This window comes from Phaenicophaeus curvirostris, chromosome 18 (assembly GCF_032191515.1).
Source record: "Phaenicophaeus curvirostris isolate KB17595 chromosome 18, BPBGC_Pcur_1.0, whole genome shotgun sequence".
Lineage (NCBI taxonomy): Eukaryota > Metazoa > Chordata > Aves > Cuculiformes > Cuculidae > Phaenicophaeus > Phaenicophaeus curvirostris.
The window spans coordinates 6,515,201-6,534,163 of NC_091409.1; the positions used below are offsets into that span (position 1 = coordinate 6,515,201).

General features: G+C 39.3%; 1 protein-coding gene across 1 annotated transcript in view; it reads right to left on the reverse strand.

Annotated features, from left to right (window-relative positions):
* The window catches only part of DIDO1 (death inducer-obliterator 1), a 38,390-nt gene extending 21,407 nt beyond the window's left edge, over positions 1 to 16,983 (reverse strand). Inside the window, exons 1-6 of the mRNA XM_069872152.1 lie at positions 16,794 to 16,983; positions 14,536 to 14,646; positions 13,276 to 14,206; positions 12,653 to 12,971; positions 9,607 to 9,819; positions 8,333 to 8,558 (exon numbers count right to left, since the gene is read on the reverse strand). Of these exons, the coding sequence (XP_069728253.1) occupies positions 8,333 to 8,558; positions 9,607 to 9,819; positions 12,653 to 12,971; positions 13,276 to 14,206; positions 14,536 to 14,646; positions 16,794 to 16,881 (1,888 nt within the window). The 5' untranslated portion in view covers positions 16,882 to 16,983. The remainder of the gene's footprint in view (positions 1 to 8,332; positions 8,559 to 9,606; positions 9,820 to 12,652; positions 12,972 to 13,275; positions 14,207 to 14,535; positions 14,647 to 16,793) is intronic.
* Positions 16,984 to 18,963: the final 1,980 nt, after the last annotated feature.

Consider the following 18,963-nt stretch of genomic DNA (forward strand, 5'->3'; position numbering starts at 1 on the left):
GCATCTCCAGCATACCTAAGTGCTCTTAAACAAATTTAAACTAAAAGGATAGACAACTACTGAGCATTAGCCAGTCCAGCCCAATGGAATAATCAGGAGTTTCATCACAGACAGAATATTAGTGCCAGAAGGCAGCAGTTAGTGGCAGTTTTAGTCAGCACTTCTGAACACCCAGGCGTACTTCCCTTGGATTGATATTAGAAATGATATTTAAAACAAAACAAGTATTAATTCTCATTTTCCCCATTTTGTTCTGTGAGCCATTTATTAGGACAGGAACAGGACTCTTGTTGACTGAAGAGGTATGAGCTAAAAAGACTTGCGAGGTTCAGACAGAGCTCACGCGTCAGCTCGCTTCCAGAGCAAATCCTCTGGCAGAGAAAAGTGCATTCCTCGCAAGGCTTAAGAAATAGCATTACTGTGGTATGTTCACTACAGACTGAACTATAATCTACACCCCCCCACTAGATGTCAACAGAAACTCTCTGCTAAGGGAATTCCCTGTGATGCTTATCCAAATATTAAGACATAACAGCTAAGAACAAAGCTTCTGTGAGCAGTGGAGGATGCCACAGCCACATTATCCATCCTGTTACAGAGAAGCCTGTTGAACGCCTGCTGGTTGTGCACCCTTCACTTATGTACATCGCAGCCCTAATGTTTCAGGGCTGCAGCATGGTTCTAGAGGCCCAATTTAAGTACGATTTCCACAGCGCAGCACTGTTCAAATTTGTGTGAAGTACTTGTGGGATGCATACATACAATTATCCCTCACCTACACTGGGAGGCCGTGTTCTACACCACCAGCACAGAAGTGATTCAAAGGAAACTGCTCCTTCTCTGATCTCTTAAAAATATTTCTGTATAGCGTCCAACCCTATGCTAAGGGTTTTTTCCTCCCTTTCCCTCTCCAACCAATCTTTCTTTGGAAGAGAAACATTAGAAAGTCACTTCAAAATACACCCTCATTCCCCCCGTTTCTATTTAAATCATCTCATCATAGAATATCTTTGCTGAAGACATGATTGAGTTTTTCCAGATTTTAAATACCTGAGAAAATGGGCTGCTACTTTTGTTGATAATTGAAATCACACTTTAGATTTCTTCAGTCCCTCAATCTAGTTGATGCTACAAGTTTTAGGCAATGCTGTAGATAAACCGCAGGCAGTTACACTCGAAGAGCCTCGTCCATAAGGAGTCTGTAAGGCTCAGATTTAAAGAGCAACTTTAAAAAAAAAAAAGCATCACAGGTCTAACTAGAGAGCGGAAATCAAGCTTTTGTGAAGCAGCCATGCAAGCTGGTTGGTTATATAGCATTATTAGAGTAAGTTTCCCTATGGAATTAAAGATTTGGTGTAAGGCTGCTCAAACACCTCAACTATTGCCTCTGGTGTTTAAGATTGTCTTAAAGTATCCCTGTGTTCTCCACCATCTACATTCCCCTCCCCCCCTCCACGATAAAATTCCTCAAGGGATTGTGTGGGAAGTACATGCTGAGGACCACGTTGTCTTGTCCAGCTTGCACGGAGCTTCCCACAGTGGCAGAACTGGCCCAGAGGCAGAGAGCTGGCAACCCAGCACCTCAAAAGACACTGCTCAGCGCATCAGCCAGGGGTGTGGGGCTGATGAAACCAATACGGGTTCTACAGCTACTTTTCATGCTCCTCTGTCTCAAAAATAGTGTTTGGGCGGAGGAGGGGGAAACCCCAAAGAACTGACTTTCAAATGTATGCACAGCATGCAAGCTCCAGTAGCAGCAACAGTAAGAAAGCTGGGAGTTAACATTCAGTAATTTTCCATTAAAAAATAAATTCTCTAAGATTCCACAATATGAGTAACAAAACTCAACAGGCAGAGTACAGCTACTTGTGATCTGCCTTTTAAAGTGGCTCATTTAACTACACTTAGAAGGATTTTCGTGTCCTTTTCAAAAAAGCCACACTAGTGAGGGCTTGCGGTTGCTAAAAAAACAAAACGACCTTGTAGAAGGCAACCTTCAACAGCTTGGGTAAAGGCTGGCCAATGCAGAGTTATTCTGTATTTCGAAAAGAGTTTATATCTGAAGATAGGCAACAGTACTGGCCTTTACAAAAGCTTAAGCCTCCAATAGGATTGTAGGTGTGAAAAGGCCAACTGGAAAGCAATGATCTATTTGTGATTTCCCAAAAAAATCCAGCCAGCATTTTGAGTGTCACTCAAAAACTGGCCCGTGAAATGGCACTGGGAGGTTCTGTATGCTCCTGCAGCTCCGTCTTGCCCAGATGCAGTCATCCCAGTGTGCTGCAGCTGTCCAGTCTGACACTACAGAAGGCAAGGGCAGCCTGTTTTGGCACATCTCACAGTAGAAAAGGGCAGTTCCCTCTCAGAAAACAAAATACCTCACCTCTATCTACCAATATCAGAGAATTTAGGAACTACATTAACCCCTTTGTAAAGCTGTTGAAACAGATAATGGGCAAGATATATCAAATTTAAAACTAGTGGTGTTCCAACAGCTTCCCTTTGCCACTCAGCCTCGTCATGTCCTAACAGACTTGTTGGATGCAGCTGGGTATGATCCCTTTCTGCACAGCTTGTGCCAGCAGTCATTTTACAGAGCAGAACTTAAAATAACCCTTCCACCCCAATGCAGGGGCTGATATCCATGAGTTTAATCCATGTCTTCTTCTAAAGTGAAACTCTTCGATGCATTATTTAACTTAAAAAATTGAACAAAACACATGGGTGAGCTGGTGCTTTTGATGCCAGCTATAAAGCACTCTACAATAGGAAGTTACTTACCAGTTACGAGGCGTTTCTCAAGTGCAGCCTTTGCACAGTCTCACTGCTGGGATGCACACCTGACATCTCAGACTTGCAAGCAGTCAGTCCTGTTAGGTGCCGCTGAAGCACCCTCTTGTGGCACTGAACATTCAGTGCCCAAGGCTGAGAAGGTGAGGTGTAGTTTGCAGCAGCTTTGGTTCCACCACGTTCCAACTGTTGCTTCCCTGAAACCTGTTGTTGCTAGACTTTTTGTCATTTCCCTCAAAGATAACTTAGCATTAGTTCTCAATAATTTTAAAGTACTGAACTATTCTTACATAGGTTTTGCTGTTAGTTTTTGCGGTTAACTGCCTATGAACGTGTCTGCTTCTAATTTAGAGCCTTAATCAAATTTTACTATCAATAACTATAGTATTCCAGTATTCCTGCCCTGTGGTTTTTCTTCAAAAGCCGCCATGACTTCTAATCTGCACCTCAACGTGAAGCTCATAATTAAGCTGCCTGTGTGCCAAGGCTTTACATTCAGATACACAAAGAAAGCAAACCCGTCTTTAAAGAAACTGTGACAAGGACCTTTTTTTGTAGTGGTGATTTGTTTGCATTCAAGCCAATGCTGTAGCGATGCTGATGCATATCTGTAACTTAAACACGAAAAGCTCTGTTTTAATCTGCATGAAATGATAGAGATTTATCTGATCTACAGTAGATCGCTACATCTTTACAACTACACCATTCCCAAGAGAGAGGCACCATCTGCTGCTGCAAAAAAAGGGGTCCTTGTTTTCCAGACTGTTTATGGATTGGTAACATCACTCCTTGCAGGCACAGGCCATCTTCAGGTTCCAAATTCAGATCAGACACAGCAATTCATTAGCAGTAAAACTTGACTCTCAAGTGCAGATCACCTCAAAAAACACACCCTTTTATTTGGGTACTAGCAGAGGAAGATCTTTTTCACTATGCAGTCAAGTGAACGAGTTCAAAGAACTAAAGTAACAGTAGTAAAAGAAAGCAAAACAGCAGTAGAGGGTGGTGAGGTTTTTTTAATCAATCTTTCATCACTTTCAGTGTTGGTGACAAGAGATAAACCACCCTAATATTCATAGTGCATCTGTAAGTTGTACCAGTTTTCTGCCCCTCCCAACCCTGGCTCTCAGCAGTGATTCCTTCTACTGAAGCCAAGCACCCACGATGGCCGAGCGCTGGCTTTCTGTCATCCAAGTGCCTTGGGCATGTTAGGTGCTTGAAAGGCAAAACAGGAAACACGCCAGCAGCAGAGAGCAGCCCTCCTAACTTAAGAGACTCCGCAAAAATCTTCACGTGGCTGACAGCCACAGGATAGATGTAACATACCTTGTAGAGCAGAGAAGGGGAGCTCCAGTAGTTCACAGGAAGGGGATGATAATCACACTCCCCAGGGATCCACTACTCCTTTTAATTGGCTGGGTCCCAGGGGACACTGGCTTCAGCAGCCACTACCGGTGTGCCTCACTCTGCAGCCAGGGTTCAGATCATGTGCCAGCCCCCATGCCAGTCTCATGATGCAAGTACAGCACCCGCGGCTGCGTTACACCAGCCACTCCGCCACTATGATCCTTCCAAAGCCAGAAGACGTCCGACACGAATTATAATGGAAGTTCTGTCAGACTCATCTGAGGCATTCTGACCATTATTTGGTCTGCCAGCAGCCTTTCTGAACACTCCTCTAGTTACAAAGGGTTAAGGCTAGACCTACATAGACAGCAGCCACATGTCCCAGAAAATGGCCAGTAACGAAGTATTTTTATTGGTTCTACTCAATACTTATTATCTGTTAGTATGGGTCTACATTGCAGAACACAGCATTAGGCTCCCTCAGCTTTCAGGGAGTTAATTCCAGATGCCAGAAGTAGTTTAGTTCCAACTGTATGGAACTTGGCATGGGCTAGTTTTTTCTATGGGGAAGCACTCACACCAAAACAGAGGCATCAAGTTTAACTAAATCAGTCCTTGCAGACAAACATATTTATGACTTTAGAAGAGCTTCTCTGAGGAAAATATTTTTACTAGCTAAGCTAAGCCAACAGCAGTATACATTTATCAATAAGCGCAGTTAAGATGCTTAAGTAGCTTTAGCATCTGAGTTGAGTAAATTACCAGTTCATCTATTTCTTTTAAGTCTAATAAGATAAATCAGCTGAAGTTCAATAAAGGCTTGAAGCATTGACAAATACTTCGTGTAACTATGACTGGGTAGTTTAAAAATCAGGATATCTCAAAACATCTACCTTCTTCCCCTCCTTTTGGATTCAGTTTCTATTTAAAAACTGCCAATACATTTGCTGCTGCCTCTTATTTGACAATTAACAGCAAAAACAGAGAAAACGGTCCCCTTCAAGTCTTCCTCTATCACGCAGAAAACCTGAGTTCAGGTGCTTCAGAAATACACGCTGATACTGCTGATAAACCTTTGCATCAAACTTCATGTTTGAAGTGTTCCTTTACTCCTTTTCTAAAGGGCAGCAGTGAACGTAATGGACAAATCTGAAAGCTAGGATGACTTGAAATTCAACACAGAAGTTGAGCACTGTATATTAGATTAATTTTCCTAACAAAATTAAAAGAATCGCTTCTGAAAGGGAACGTTAACTCACACCTGCCTTCCTCTTGTATGTGTAGTTCAAACACCACTTGCAACTTCAAAAGTACTGTACTTCATATTCATTTGGCAAAGTAAGTTCAAGGTATTTCCTACTGCAGTTATTAAATGAATAAATAGGAATATTTTCCCTGGGAACATCAAGATGTTAGACAGCATCATTATCAGGATGCAGGTTTTGGTGTACAAAGTCACTTCCAAGTACAACCCTAATCCAGCCCCCAAAAAGCTACAGGAAAAAAAAAACAGGGAGTGAAGAAAAACTAATGGGGTGACACATTAAAAGAAACCACTGCTCTATATGGCTGTGCACTACCACCAAATATCTTTTTTTCCTTTTTTTTTTAAGCGCAAAACAGGTTGGGAGGAGAAAAGGGGGCTTGGTGGCAGGGTTTAGATGCAAATATACTATTTGTCCCTATCACCAAGTACATCTGTAAGAGAAGTTTGATTTTCTTCTTGCTTCTACTTAATGAAACTGCTGCCATCATGTAACAAATTCTTGTACCTGACAAACAGAGAGTAAGTGTATGAGGTAAATCCATGTCTGAAATGACAAACTGCCTGATGGAAAGAGTATTAGAGTGAATCTGCTAATCATGTTAAGTTTTGTTAATTCCTAAGGGGCCTCGTGCACTAAAATCACAAAGATTTGCAGACATGGCTTGAAGCTCTGGAGTGCAGGCTGTATTTTGGAATACTGTATGCAGAATACTGTATGCTTGGCCTCCTCTAGGCGACCTTAAGCCCCAAAATTTGACACTTAGATGTCTGAAGTAGTCATCTTAAATGTCTTTCTGAAAAATATGTTCAGAAATAAGCATTTCTAAACAGGGAGCCACTTTGTTCTAAGATTAGTATCTAAACCAGATATGCTTTGTCCACAGGTGCTTTTCTTGACACATCAGCTCAGGCTTGAGGAGTTCTAACTTTTAGATACCTGAAGCGAAGTGACACTCTCACGAATTTCCATGATGCTGTAACTTCTGTCTTGAGCAGCATATAAAGATTTGTTAAATAAATAAAATCTTGTAGAAGACCTTTAAGGATGATGCAATAGCAGCTTCTCAGGAAGATTACAGCTCAAGCCCACCTGATCAAAAAGTAGTAGTTTTCTTCACAAACATACAATTCACCTGGGAATTTAGCAATGGCACCGAGTCTCCACATTAGTACAACTTACCATAGTAACAGCAATCTGAAGTTCTTCCCTGCTTTTGATATGAGAGTTCTTCATCACACCAACTAAGTTGTTTTCTATTCATTACTAATACATACATACACATATTTTTGAGCCAAATGAACAATTTAGCTACAAGAATCCAATTTTCTACTGGAATTAGTTAAATCCTTATCACCTCTAGTGCAGTAAATCTTGAGAGCAACCCCCCTAAAAAAATCCCTAAACTCGCTGCCTCAAAACCTGTATTCCTGTCTCATAGAAAAAAATACTATAGCAATAAGGACATTTGAAGTGATCTATGGTTACAAGATAGAAAGTGCCATAAAAATTTGCCATGAAAAATAAGCCCTTTAAGTTTCATTTAAGTCTTTCTAATTCTACTTATGTTTAAATCATTACTGTTTCTGGCAAAAAGCTATAGTTTCTTTAAGAGAGGCTTAAAATGGAAGTTTATAAAAATATCTATCTTAATAACTCACTATAAAAATGGTGAAGGGATCAACTAACAAAATATACAACAAATATATGCAGGGAAAAATTATAACCTTTTCAACATTTGATGTGGGTAAACAATTAAAACATACTAAGTAAGTCTACTACATGCTATAATAATTAGCAGTAATTTGGGGTAATTGATGTTTCCTCTGTTAAAAAATCAGATCTAAAAAATCTCATCATAAAGAATTTATAAACTTATCAGTTACTTTACATCTAAAGTTAGTGTTTAATACCTAGGTTTATTTCTGAACATGAAATATAAAATTGGCTAAAGTGTGGTTATGAAAGCTGTGAGAATTCAATTTTAGAATTCATTAATCTTCAAATGAGTAAACATAAGACACCAGGTCATGTGTTTTATAGGTGCGATACGTAAGACTTCATCTGAAGTTCCACCACTGTATTATAAAACTACTTAACTTGAGTCATTCAGAAAATGTCATTAGCAGAAATACTTGTTCAGGCTACAAAGCAGTCATTACTTACCTTTATGAGAGTTACAAGGATGCTATTCAAAACCTGCAAAAATATGCAAGGCGATATCTCTGCCTAATATCCCCTTACGATGTGTTCTTGTGTGCGTGGATAATGTGTGAAGTATGAACGTATACAAAGAAAGGAAAGAGAAAAAAGAATAGTGCCTCCCCCCAAACGTAAAAAGTAAAGAATGGTCCTTAAATTACTTCATGTAAGGAAGAAAAACAGCAGGAAGAACTTGGATATACTTGACAGGTAAAAGCTGTCCGCAGAAGAGTATCGTTGGATACCACGTTGGAAGATTTCACTCTCGGCACTGGCACTGAAAATGCAACACCTGACACAGGTGCCAAACCAAAATTACAAAAATACAACCCCAACCAGTACAGTCAATTGCCGATTCACGGTGCACACACTGTGCAGCCTTCCTGTAAAATTTAACACAAACATGTCCATACTTACCTTTTCTAGATTAGAAACAGTTATTGTCTTTACGGGAAAAAATTAAACCTTAATCATGTAGTTCTCATACAGGAATCAGTTGGGTAGATTGACAGGCTCTTATCATACGATACAATTGAAACTTCTACAAGTGTCTCCCATTTGTGTGTATCTCTGTGTGCGAATCTTTGAAGGTGAAGATAAGTAGTTTGGTGCCATACTAAAAAAACTAAACCCAAATCCTAAACTCCCTAGTCTTGTAGAGCCAAGAATGGATGGGTATTCAAGAAAATGTAAATGATTATTCAGGAATATCCCTATGCAATACATACATTTGAACAATACTGAAGATGAAATGGCAGCAGTCCTTTCAGGCTTTACAGCATTGTAATTATGATCGCTTGCCCAGGACGGTGTGCTGTTTTCTGCTACTGCCTCTTTGGCAATAGGCTGGGCGCTTGCTTCAGTCTTGGCAGTTGTCAAAACAGTCTTCTTCATATTTATCTCTCTTTTCTCAGGAAATTGTCTCTTCTGGCCTGAAAGAGGCTTAATGCCTGCCTGTATGATTAAAAGAAGCTTAATTAATAATAATCATTAAATAACTATTTTAAAAACAAGCACAGAGTTACATACACTCACACAGATTTCTTCCATAGTAAGCTCCTGCAGATACACCTGAAATGTCAATATTTCACATTCAAGTCAATAAAGCAAATATGGACTGTAACTTCAGGAAGAGAATGCTAAAGAAACCACCTCAAACCAGTACTTATAATCAAGCTGTGGGTTTTTTTCCTTTGTTTGAAGAACTACTGCCTGGTTTATAGCGGCTTTGAAAAGGAAACAAGGCTTTGATTTCATCTTTTTACTTCCCAAAGCACATACATTATGCAGTCACATTAGCTTACAATTCACAGTAACTCCACATTACAGCCCAAAGCACAGCAATTTGGAATTTATAAAGGTAAAATTAATTTGAAATAGAATTAAAATAAAAATGGTGTACTGCCTATATATTTAAAAGCTAAATTAATTTGAATTACATAATTTTAAATATTTTTTATTAAAAATGGTGCACTGCCATCTAGAAGGTCCTTCAAGAAACCATCTCTATATAGAGGCAGTTATTAAGATTTTTTAAAAGTGGCAGGAAAACATTTTATTGTCAGAAGAATTAAACAATGCTTTTACTGGAGAAAAGGCAAGAGGAAAAAAAGAAACCCAGAACCAGAAAGCTCCTCTTTAATGCAGGACCTGGGAATTTTATTTGTCTCAAAAAGGAGAATCATACAATCATAGAATAACCAGGTTGGAAGAGACCCACCGGATCATCGACTCCAACCATTCCTATCAAACACTAAACCATGTCCCTCAGCACCTCGTCCACCCGTCCCTTAAACACCTCCAGGGAAGGGGACTCAACCACCTCCCTGGGCAGCCTGTTCCAGTGCCCAATGACCCTTTCTGTGAAGAATTTTTTCCTAATGTCCAGCCTAAATCTCCCCTGGCGGAGGCTTGAGGCCATTCCCTCTTGTCCTGTCCCCTGTCACTTGTGAGAAGAGGCCAGCTCCGGGACAACTGTTTTGGATCCTGAATATCAGCTTACCTGCTGCTGTGATTTTGACATGCCAGGTTTTTCAGATTTTGGTCTGATCTTCTCTTTTGGTTTTGGTTTTGCATCTTTGCCAGCACTCAAAAACTTCATAGTGGCTGCAGCGTGTTTGAGAATGCAGTCGTTGCTGCAATACACAGAATCAGGCTGAGCCAAATTGGAACATCCAGGACCAATGCACTTGGATGCACCAGGAGCTTCGATGACCTACAGATTGAAATGGAGCGAGTTCAAACTTCAAAAGAAGAAACAACAGAAACACACCCTTATAACATAAAGAAATGCTTACGCATAGTAAGTGCACACTGCAGCTTTGACTATTAGTGACCTGCACAACTGCCAGCATGAAAACAACTTTCATTTATAACATAACAGAAACGACCCATGCAAAATATAAGAATTTCACTCTTAAAACACTCTTTTCAGAACGTGTTGTATTTTCAAGTGGTTGGTCTGCCAGCAGTGAACTATGTGAGGCTTGTTTCCTAAACTTTCCAATCCCATAAGCACACGAATGCTTTTTTCTGATTCTCTACATCATGTGAGAAATCCCTTCAATAATACAGAACTGGCTTCTCAAGAGCAAGGTTTCTAAAACACATTTTACTTATGTATCACCGTCAGTAGCTGTCCTCAACCACGCACGCACGCAAAAGGAAGCACTCAGCTATTCAGCTGTACAGATAATTCCTGCTCTAGAGATTTACTAGTTTTAATTTTAGAAATCTCCAGCTTACATAAACAAAACCACTCTCCTAGGCAATTTTGCCATGGCCTATACTTGTCGCAGAGTTAGAAGTTTGCATATGCCATCCATAGATTCCTCTACATCACCATCACTCTCCATTTACATTCAAAGGTTACTTACTAAGCACTTCCTCTCCAAATGTTAAGATGTACAAAACAGCACATTTCTTGAAAACAATACATTAGGTGAAAGCCTAGAAACATTTGAAAGCCCTTTAGGTTCTAACGTATCACTCCTAGGTATGATGCCTTAGTCTCGCTCTTCTATTTTACTCCTAAAATCTCCTACAACTCACCTAACACTCAGAACTACTGTAGTTCTAGACAGTCTCTCCCCTATAAGTAAACTGTAATTTCTAATTACCAAAACTGTTTTTTCAGGAATACGTTCAGTTTAAAAAACTATTATTTGCATAGCATGGCTTATTTTTCCCCTATCAAAAGTCAGTAATGACAGCATCATATACTGCTGTCTGGGTTCGGGAATTTTCTCCTAAAAATTAAGCTTACGCTTTACAATACTTTTCTATCATGTACTTCAGTGCGAAGTACAGGAACAAAGTGTGAATTCAAGTTCCCTAAGCAGTACCTCAAACTTCAGATTATATGAGGTGTCACTTCTAATTAAGGGCACTTACTCAGATCAAACTTTCAGTGTTGATGTCTGTACTTACATAACTTCTAGGAGTTTTAACTATGAGCCAGAACTCCACAACTACAGCTGCTTATGGACAGCTACACAAAGGAGTCTTTCTCCAAGTTCTCAGAAAACTGGTGTAAGAGAACTGATAAACTGAATAACAAGACTGTTCAGTCACCGTAATATAGTGATTTCAGCACACCAACCTATGAAATAGCAATTATCTTTTTGCCTAGAATGGACAGAAAAACCTGCAGCAAGAGAGTGGTGCCGCAGAGGGATCTTAACGGAAGTCCGAGAGACACCAGAGGCTAAAATGCAGCCAGCCTTGACTGCTCATTTCTCTCAGAACCTGGGATCCACCTGGCAACACAGAGCAGCACTGCATTCCAATTCCAAATGCCAAGAGGAGGCCCAAAATATTAGCCGCTCCTCCGTAAGAGGCAAGAAGTTAATTGTCATGATGTTTTTCTTTCACCAAATGAGAGATGCCCAACACATTCAAGTAACTTGTTAGCATGCTAACATCAAAGAGTAACTGGGGATGCTCAGAAACAGAACTGAAAACTAACAGTAAACCTGTCAGTGAAATGCAGAACACCACCAGCAGAACTGTCTTTGAAAACGTTTGAGAACAACACTGTTCTTGAAAACGTTTATCTCACAATAGTAAGTATTTGTATATTAAGCTCAAACGTTCTGATCTCTACGTTAAGTTTCCTGTGCTGACAATAGGAAGCTCTGCTATTTCAATAGACTGGAGGCAGGGGGTGTTCCAGACGTGGTTCGTAGAAAACATTCTATAACCCAAATGATCTCCAGAGATATGCTTATGTTCAAACTTGTAATACTTAGAGTAAACTCTAGAGGTAATTTCCAAGTTTAAAGATTAGGCATCAAAGCCTCATACAGAAAAAAATATTAATAGCTGTAGGATTCTAACAGCAAACAGACTGAACATGCTTTTGAAGGCACAGTAAGAACAAAAGGAACAAGTTCAAGAGCTTGAAATAACTACAGTAGCTTAGGCAGTACAAAGACAACCACTGTAGGACAAAGTTTTTAGTTTGCATACATTGAAGAAGCTTTTGAAAGGGGCATGGAACTTGCTATTACAAAATTTAAACTTCCTTTATGCCAGACTCACAGTAATGCAAAATACACATTTCTATATTAAAAATGGCAGCATGAAACAATTCTCCATGTACTAATAACCTGAAAAGCATCAGGACAAAACCCAGAGCTTTAAAGACTAAGGGGAAGCACAGCTGGACTTAAATCCTTAATGTTTAGTGAGAAGTTTCACTATCGTGGAAAACATCCAAAACTGAGACTATTTCAAAGCTAGTGTAAACTAGCCCATATTTCTAATATTTTTAGAAAAGAATTACTTATTATTGGACATCCAAAACAGAGGGCGGAATAACGCGAAGCTTAGTAGTGTGGCTTTTCCTTACACCTACATAAAACTTAAATACACCAACTTCAAATTAACACGAGTTTTAGTTCCTCTACTGACAGAACTATGGATAAACTTCTGCTGAACCGTAATATTTAGCTTTAAAAAAAGCAGTCAGATTTACATCTGCACAAGTAAGCCATTATCTCAACGTTCTTGGTGAAATATGAAAAATAACCAGTTAAAATACTTACAGGTTGAAATATCTTTAGTTTTTTCTTCCCACTTGGATTTGTAGCTTTTTCAATCCTACCCTTGATTCCTTGGTCCTCAACAGATTTTTGTTCAATTGTTCCTATGCTTGTGCATTCTGTGCCATCCACATTTACTTGTCCTACTTTTGCTTCCTGCTGGTCTGTTTCTGAAATGGGCTCATCCTGTCCTTGAAGAATGGTGCAGTTTGGACAGATGTAGTCCTCACCATTCCTCTCCAGCAATCGCCCTCGAGCCTCAGAAATACCCACGCAGTCACCATGAAACCATTCCTCACATCTATCACAACAAATCATAAACCTGAAAAAAGAAAAGCAGGGAACAGTAAAACATTGTGAAATGAAGACAACCAATGCTGAACAGAGATATCAAGCAAAAGATCTTAAGTACCCTGTCAACGTACCTACATACTGTTATACTTTGCTGTTCATTTCCGTACTTGCTTATTCCCTCTTTTAAATATTTCATATCACTCACCCCAAACATTAAACCAACCTAAGAGCTCACTTACACATACTCAAAAAGTAAACATTAGCATTGGGTCTAATGTTTCATCATAGAAAAACTCCAACCACTTGCATTTTTAACTGAAACCTTTGCCCACCTGTTGTTATGAGGCTGACGACAGATACAGTACAGTGCATTTGGGTCATAAATCTCAGACTCAGGTTTGCTTTTGGGTGGTTCTTCAGGTTCTTCATCTGTGATCCCTTCCGTGCCAGGGGAAGGTTTTACCTCCTCCTCCTGAACCTGAAGATCATCAGTGGTTTCCTCAGACACGACCACCTGATTTGCAATCTCGGTGCTGTCTGCAGTCTCAGGCTCTTGTTTGACAGGCAACTCAGACTCAACTTGTTTTTCAGACTGGACTTCACCTGTTTCAGCAGGCTCTTGTTCCGAATTTCTTTTACGCAGGCGGTTCTGTATATCCCTCAATGCCAACTGCACAGGCTTCTGTTCAACACGTTTCTTTCTTAGTCGATTCTGCAGTTCCTTCAGTGTTAAGCCATCACTATCGCTATCGGAAGTATCATCATCTTCCTCATCTTCCTCCTCTTCCTCCTCGTCTTCCTCCTCCTCTTCTTCTTCCTCCTCTTTTATGTGTCTCCTTTTAGGGCCTTTCGGATCCTTGCTACTCCTAGTGCAAATCCTCCGAGTTGTACGTTTTATATCTGGAGTGCTTTCAACACTATCTTCAGAAGCAGTTTCAGCATCTGTAGCTGGACAAGATGCTGGTTCACTTGAATCCTCTAAAGCAGTGGGAGCATTCCTCCTACCTCTGCGTCTTACTGTTGTAAGAAATTCTTCCACTCTTTCCGTTCGCTTTGGTTGCCGTCCACTACGCCTGAGATTTAGGCTTTGTTGCTGTTGTGGCTGTTGCTCACTAGAATCCACATCAGCATCTCCTGCATTTTCTCGCTTAGCAATTGTAGTTCTTCGAAACCCCCAGGTTTTCCTGAACTCTTTACTTGTAGGCTTGATAGTTTTTTGTTCCTCCTCATTGCTTTGCTCACCTTTCTCATCCAAAACTGATGCTAAAAACAAGGGAACAGTTATTAAATTGGTGGTGAAGGAAGAAGCTTTTTCTTAAAGTTTTTTTCAGCATAGTATTATTTCCTTTGTGATAATATACATCATCTCCATCTTATTTTACAACCCTAAAAACATATAAAATGCTTTGTGAATGTAACACCACAGCAATAGCAATTAAGTAGACCGTTAAACACTGTGCCAACATAGTCCAGCTGTTACAAGCACTTCTGTTATTTCAAAATACATGTCTACAGTCCCATATACATACATGTACACACACAATGGACAAATGAGCATATTTTCTGACCAATTAAAGAGAAAAAAATCTTACCAGGTGAACTATTTTCCATGTTGTCAGTATTAGATTCAGATTTTAATGGCACTGGCTGTGAACTTACAGCTTGCTCCATAGTATGGACACCACTGTCCTCACTCCGAAATGCTGAAGAGAAACATAAGGTTCAAAACTCAGACTCAAAAATACTCATAGCCTAAGTGATTATTAAATATTCTCATTTAACTGCATTATGTTATTGTAATAAACACTTAATTTGAATTTCAAGCTACCAATAGTCACTGAATATCAACAAAAAGTTGACCGAATCCCTTCAAAGATGAAGTTAAACATATGGGTTTGGACACTATACTGACGTATTTTATTAAATAGCCTAAGGATTGCTGGTATTTCTCGAAAAATCCTTTTGTCATATAAATCTATTCCCTGGGGTTTGTCTGTGGAAAACCCCATAGCAGTTCCACTCTGTACACGGCCACAGCAAGCACACCTGCAGCAGACCAAATGCCCAAGGAGTCAAACACACAGAGACATGGTTATTGTTTTCACAGTGAGGATAGTATTTGATACCAGTAACACTTCCTGGTAGAAAAGATTGCTGATTACCCGCCCCAGGATAAGAAACAAGGTGGAAACAGCAGCCAGTTTAAAGAAATCCAAAGCTACTGCTGTTTAGATAATACAGTGTTGGCCTAAGAATAACGAGGCTTGGGGTTTTCACCAAAAAGTAAACACAGAGAAAAACATTCCAGTGTTGCTTATTAAAATAAATGAGTCTCTATGTTGTCTATTGAACAGTTCAGCTGCCATTTTTAAGTTGTTTCAGAAATACCGGTAGGTAATTCAGGAAAAAGCAACACACTTTCCCTTCATCATATCTCTAACAAGGTTTATAGGATAAAAGAAATGATACAGAAAAGAATAAAATAAAAATCTTCTCAAACATCTCCCTGGTGAAAAAAAAAAAAAGTATGTTGGATGAAACTTGAGAAAGGCAGCTCCTTGATAAGATTATTTACAAAAGGGTTTTCAGCCTCTACCATCTACCCAAATGGCCAAAAAAAAAATATCGAGCACAGAACCTCCAGCAATCACAGCTGGACCCATAGGAAACAAAATACAATCCATGCTGACAGCCAGGATCCCTTTTCTTCCCCCCTCAAAAGTCTTTTCCAGCATATTGGGAGACTCTTGTTTGAGAGGACAGAAAGAAGTGAGAGAAATAATTGAAAAACAGGAGACTACATTTCAAGCAGTTCAGGAATAACCTTGTCTGAACAAGTATTAAAGTTAGTATGGTACCACGGTGCAATGTTTTAAATGAGTTGCACGCCACGTAAATACTCTCCTAGATGAATGCAGAAACTATGTTTTGCTGTCACTGCAAATACGCTGCTCATGTGAAACTACAATATACAGTAAAACTACAATAAAAAGAAATAGTGTGTTAAAACAACAAGAAGAAACCCCCTGACTCTCCCTCAAGCATGTTTTTGGAGTACTTATCTACATATTCCTGGCTCAGGAATTGCACAGGTGAGCCAAACGAGAAGATTAACAGAATACCTCAGCAACACTACTTGCTGAAAGAATCAAAGGTATTTCTAACAGCTGTATGTGTCAGAGCTACAAGTTTTCCAAGGCATCCCTTAGTAAGCTGTTCCCAGTCTTGCGGTGTACACTGGTGATAAACACCTTATTTCACACGCTGCATTGGTTGCACTACTGTTCTGCCATATTAAACACAATCCCGCAACTCCCCTGCTTTCTAGTATTATATTTAACAATGTTAAAACAGAACTGTCAATGTTGTGGAAACAAACAGCCAGGCAGATACCTTAAGGAAATTAACACTGAAGTTGTAATTTAAAGAGTCATTTCAGTGAGATACTACTAAGATTGCTGTAAAGCAACACACTCCAGAACACCAATTTCAATAGTAACTGATTGCCTTTTAACATAACAGCCAGAAAAAAAGTGAATTTTAAGCCTGTACTACACAGGTAAAAACCTGAAACCCATTAAATCCAGCAGGAAATTCCATTAAGCTTCCTGGCAAAACAAATCATTAACTATATATTTTTTTAAAAGCAACATCAAAATTCTATTCACCTGAGTAAACTGCTGCAATGGGAGTAACAGAACAAGTCAACACATTTACAGTTTACATATTTGTTTACCTTGGAAGATGAACTACTAAAAGCTACAGGCAGAGGTAATCCAAATTCTGAGACTTACATTCTAGATAAAATGTAATGAAATAAGCAGTCTTCAATGTCCTCTATATGCTTTACCTGGCTCAGCATGAGAGGTTCCTCCCTGCAAAGCTGAAAGGAACGGAGAGCCAGAAGAGGGCAGCAAAGGATCGGAGTCATTCAGCATTATCCTTCCAGCACATGCTGAATGTCCTCATGCAGAAGCGCCAGATGTTTCAGAGTTGTCAGTAGGACCAAACGCTATTGATCCTCCTTTTCCTACTGGCTCCTGGGGAAAATAAAAAGAGACAAAATAAGGCAACTACATATTTATTAATTTATCTTACAATTTTAAACATAACTTTGGAATTGGTTTTGCCTCTTTTACATTACAAAGCACTATAAGTCAGTTTGCCTTTTTGACACTTCTACTTTCAGAAAGACATCAAAGCCAGAATGGTGAGTCAGAGTCAGGCAATGCCACCTCCACCACCTACCAAGAGCCGAGACCTTAGAAACAATTACAAGAAATACAACTGTATTCTCATCAATTCATTTAGATCCCATTAAAGACATACAAGAACAGTAACAAACCGTAATTAGCAAGGCTATTCCATTTACAGTATTTAATAGCATTCTAAGAGGGAAATGCAGAAACACTTTAAACTCCATCAGCTTGCCCAAGATTACAGCAGGGAACATTTACCAGTTTGTACTAAATTTAATCACAGAAAACATCTGCAGCTTTGAGGACTTAAATCCAAGTGGCTACTCAGTGTTTTTGCAAGGTAGGATAATAAAAACATACAGCTGAACTTCAGAATTAAGGAACATTCCTTATCACTGTCCCTTTCACCAATAAGGTTTGCGATATAGAATAATTCAGAAGCTTTCTCTCAAGGGCAGCAGATTACATCAATTACAACACATCTTCCCTAAAGTTAACCCTTGCAAAAAAGTTCAAAGTCACAAGGTATTCATTTAAATCATCTGAACAACTGTTTAGTTCAAGGGTCCCAATTCACCCACAGAGCATCAATCAAACGTCAGCACTGACTGCTCACTTCCCAGCCCACATGAACTTGAAAAGCAGTAGGAAATGCTTGTATTTAAAACAAAGTAATCTATCAAACTAGAGCTATACGGGAAAATAATTTGGGAGGATAAGGAGGAACAAATACACAGGACAGGAAAAAGTCACTTTTGACCTGGCCTATAAAATAACAGAGTAAAAACAAAAGAACATGACTGGACATTGACTCTGTGCCAGTGTTCTGCAATTACAGATGCAGGGAAACTGCCATAGTAGGTGTAGGAAATAACTGTAACATTTGTAATTCTTTCAAAGGTTATTAGAGAACAAGAGTGTGGAAGAAGGCACTTTAAACTCAGTTTGGCTTCAGCCATCAGTAACTGACTCCCTGGATATATTCACTGACTCAGACAAATTACATATTAGAGCAGATCTCCCTGATGAGAACCTCCAATTGATCACACATCATGCAAGTTTTAAGTGATACACCTAAAGGAAGAGGGAAAGTCAGCTAAACACTTCTTGTTCAATTCAATAGTACACTATAAAAGCAAACCATGCCAGAACACGATAGAAGTGCATCCCGTTTGAAAAATGTAACACGCTGAAGAAGGAATTGTCTAAGAGATTGTCTTAACAGTGCAGAATTATCGATCTGCATGTTCAAGGTCCTGTGTGCAACGAGCTCTTCACAATTACGTTGGAGCCACAGAGTCAGTATCACTTAAGCCTTCAAAAAAACCAGAATCTGTATCCTCTCTTCTGAGGAGCCTCCAACTGGTTGAACAGAATACATTTTAGTGTTCGTCACACCCCACCCAGTGGCAACGCTGCACAGTGCACAGGCGACAGCTCTGATGTAACATAAACAGCATCATTAACACAAATAATAATTGAAAACTAAGATATTCAATGCAATAATCATGCTTCTCTTTGCATTCAAAGATGTAATCTCATTATTACTGTCTGTAATTTTACCGCTAGAGAAAAAAAAAAAACCAAAACAAAAACACTTTAACAGAACTGCAATTTCAAGATAATTTCAAGTTTGAGAGGTGTTAAATCTTCAGCACACTTAAGCCACAAAAATTGCAGCCCCCCTACATTGGCTATAAAACGCTTGATTTCTTATTATTATTCACTATCTCATTTTTTTCCTCTCCTCATTGGTCCAAATTATTTTTCATGAAAAACAGAGTAAGTTTCAAACTTGAATCTGGTCTTGCAGAAGTTCAT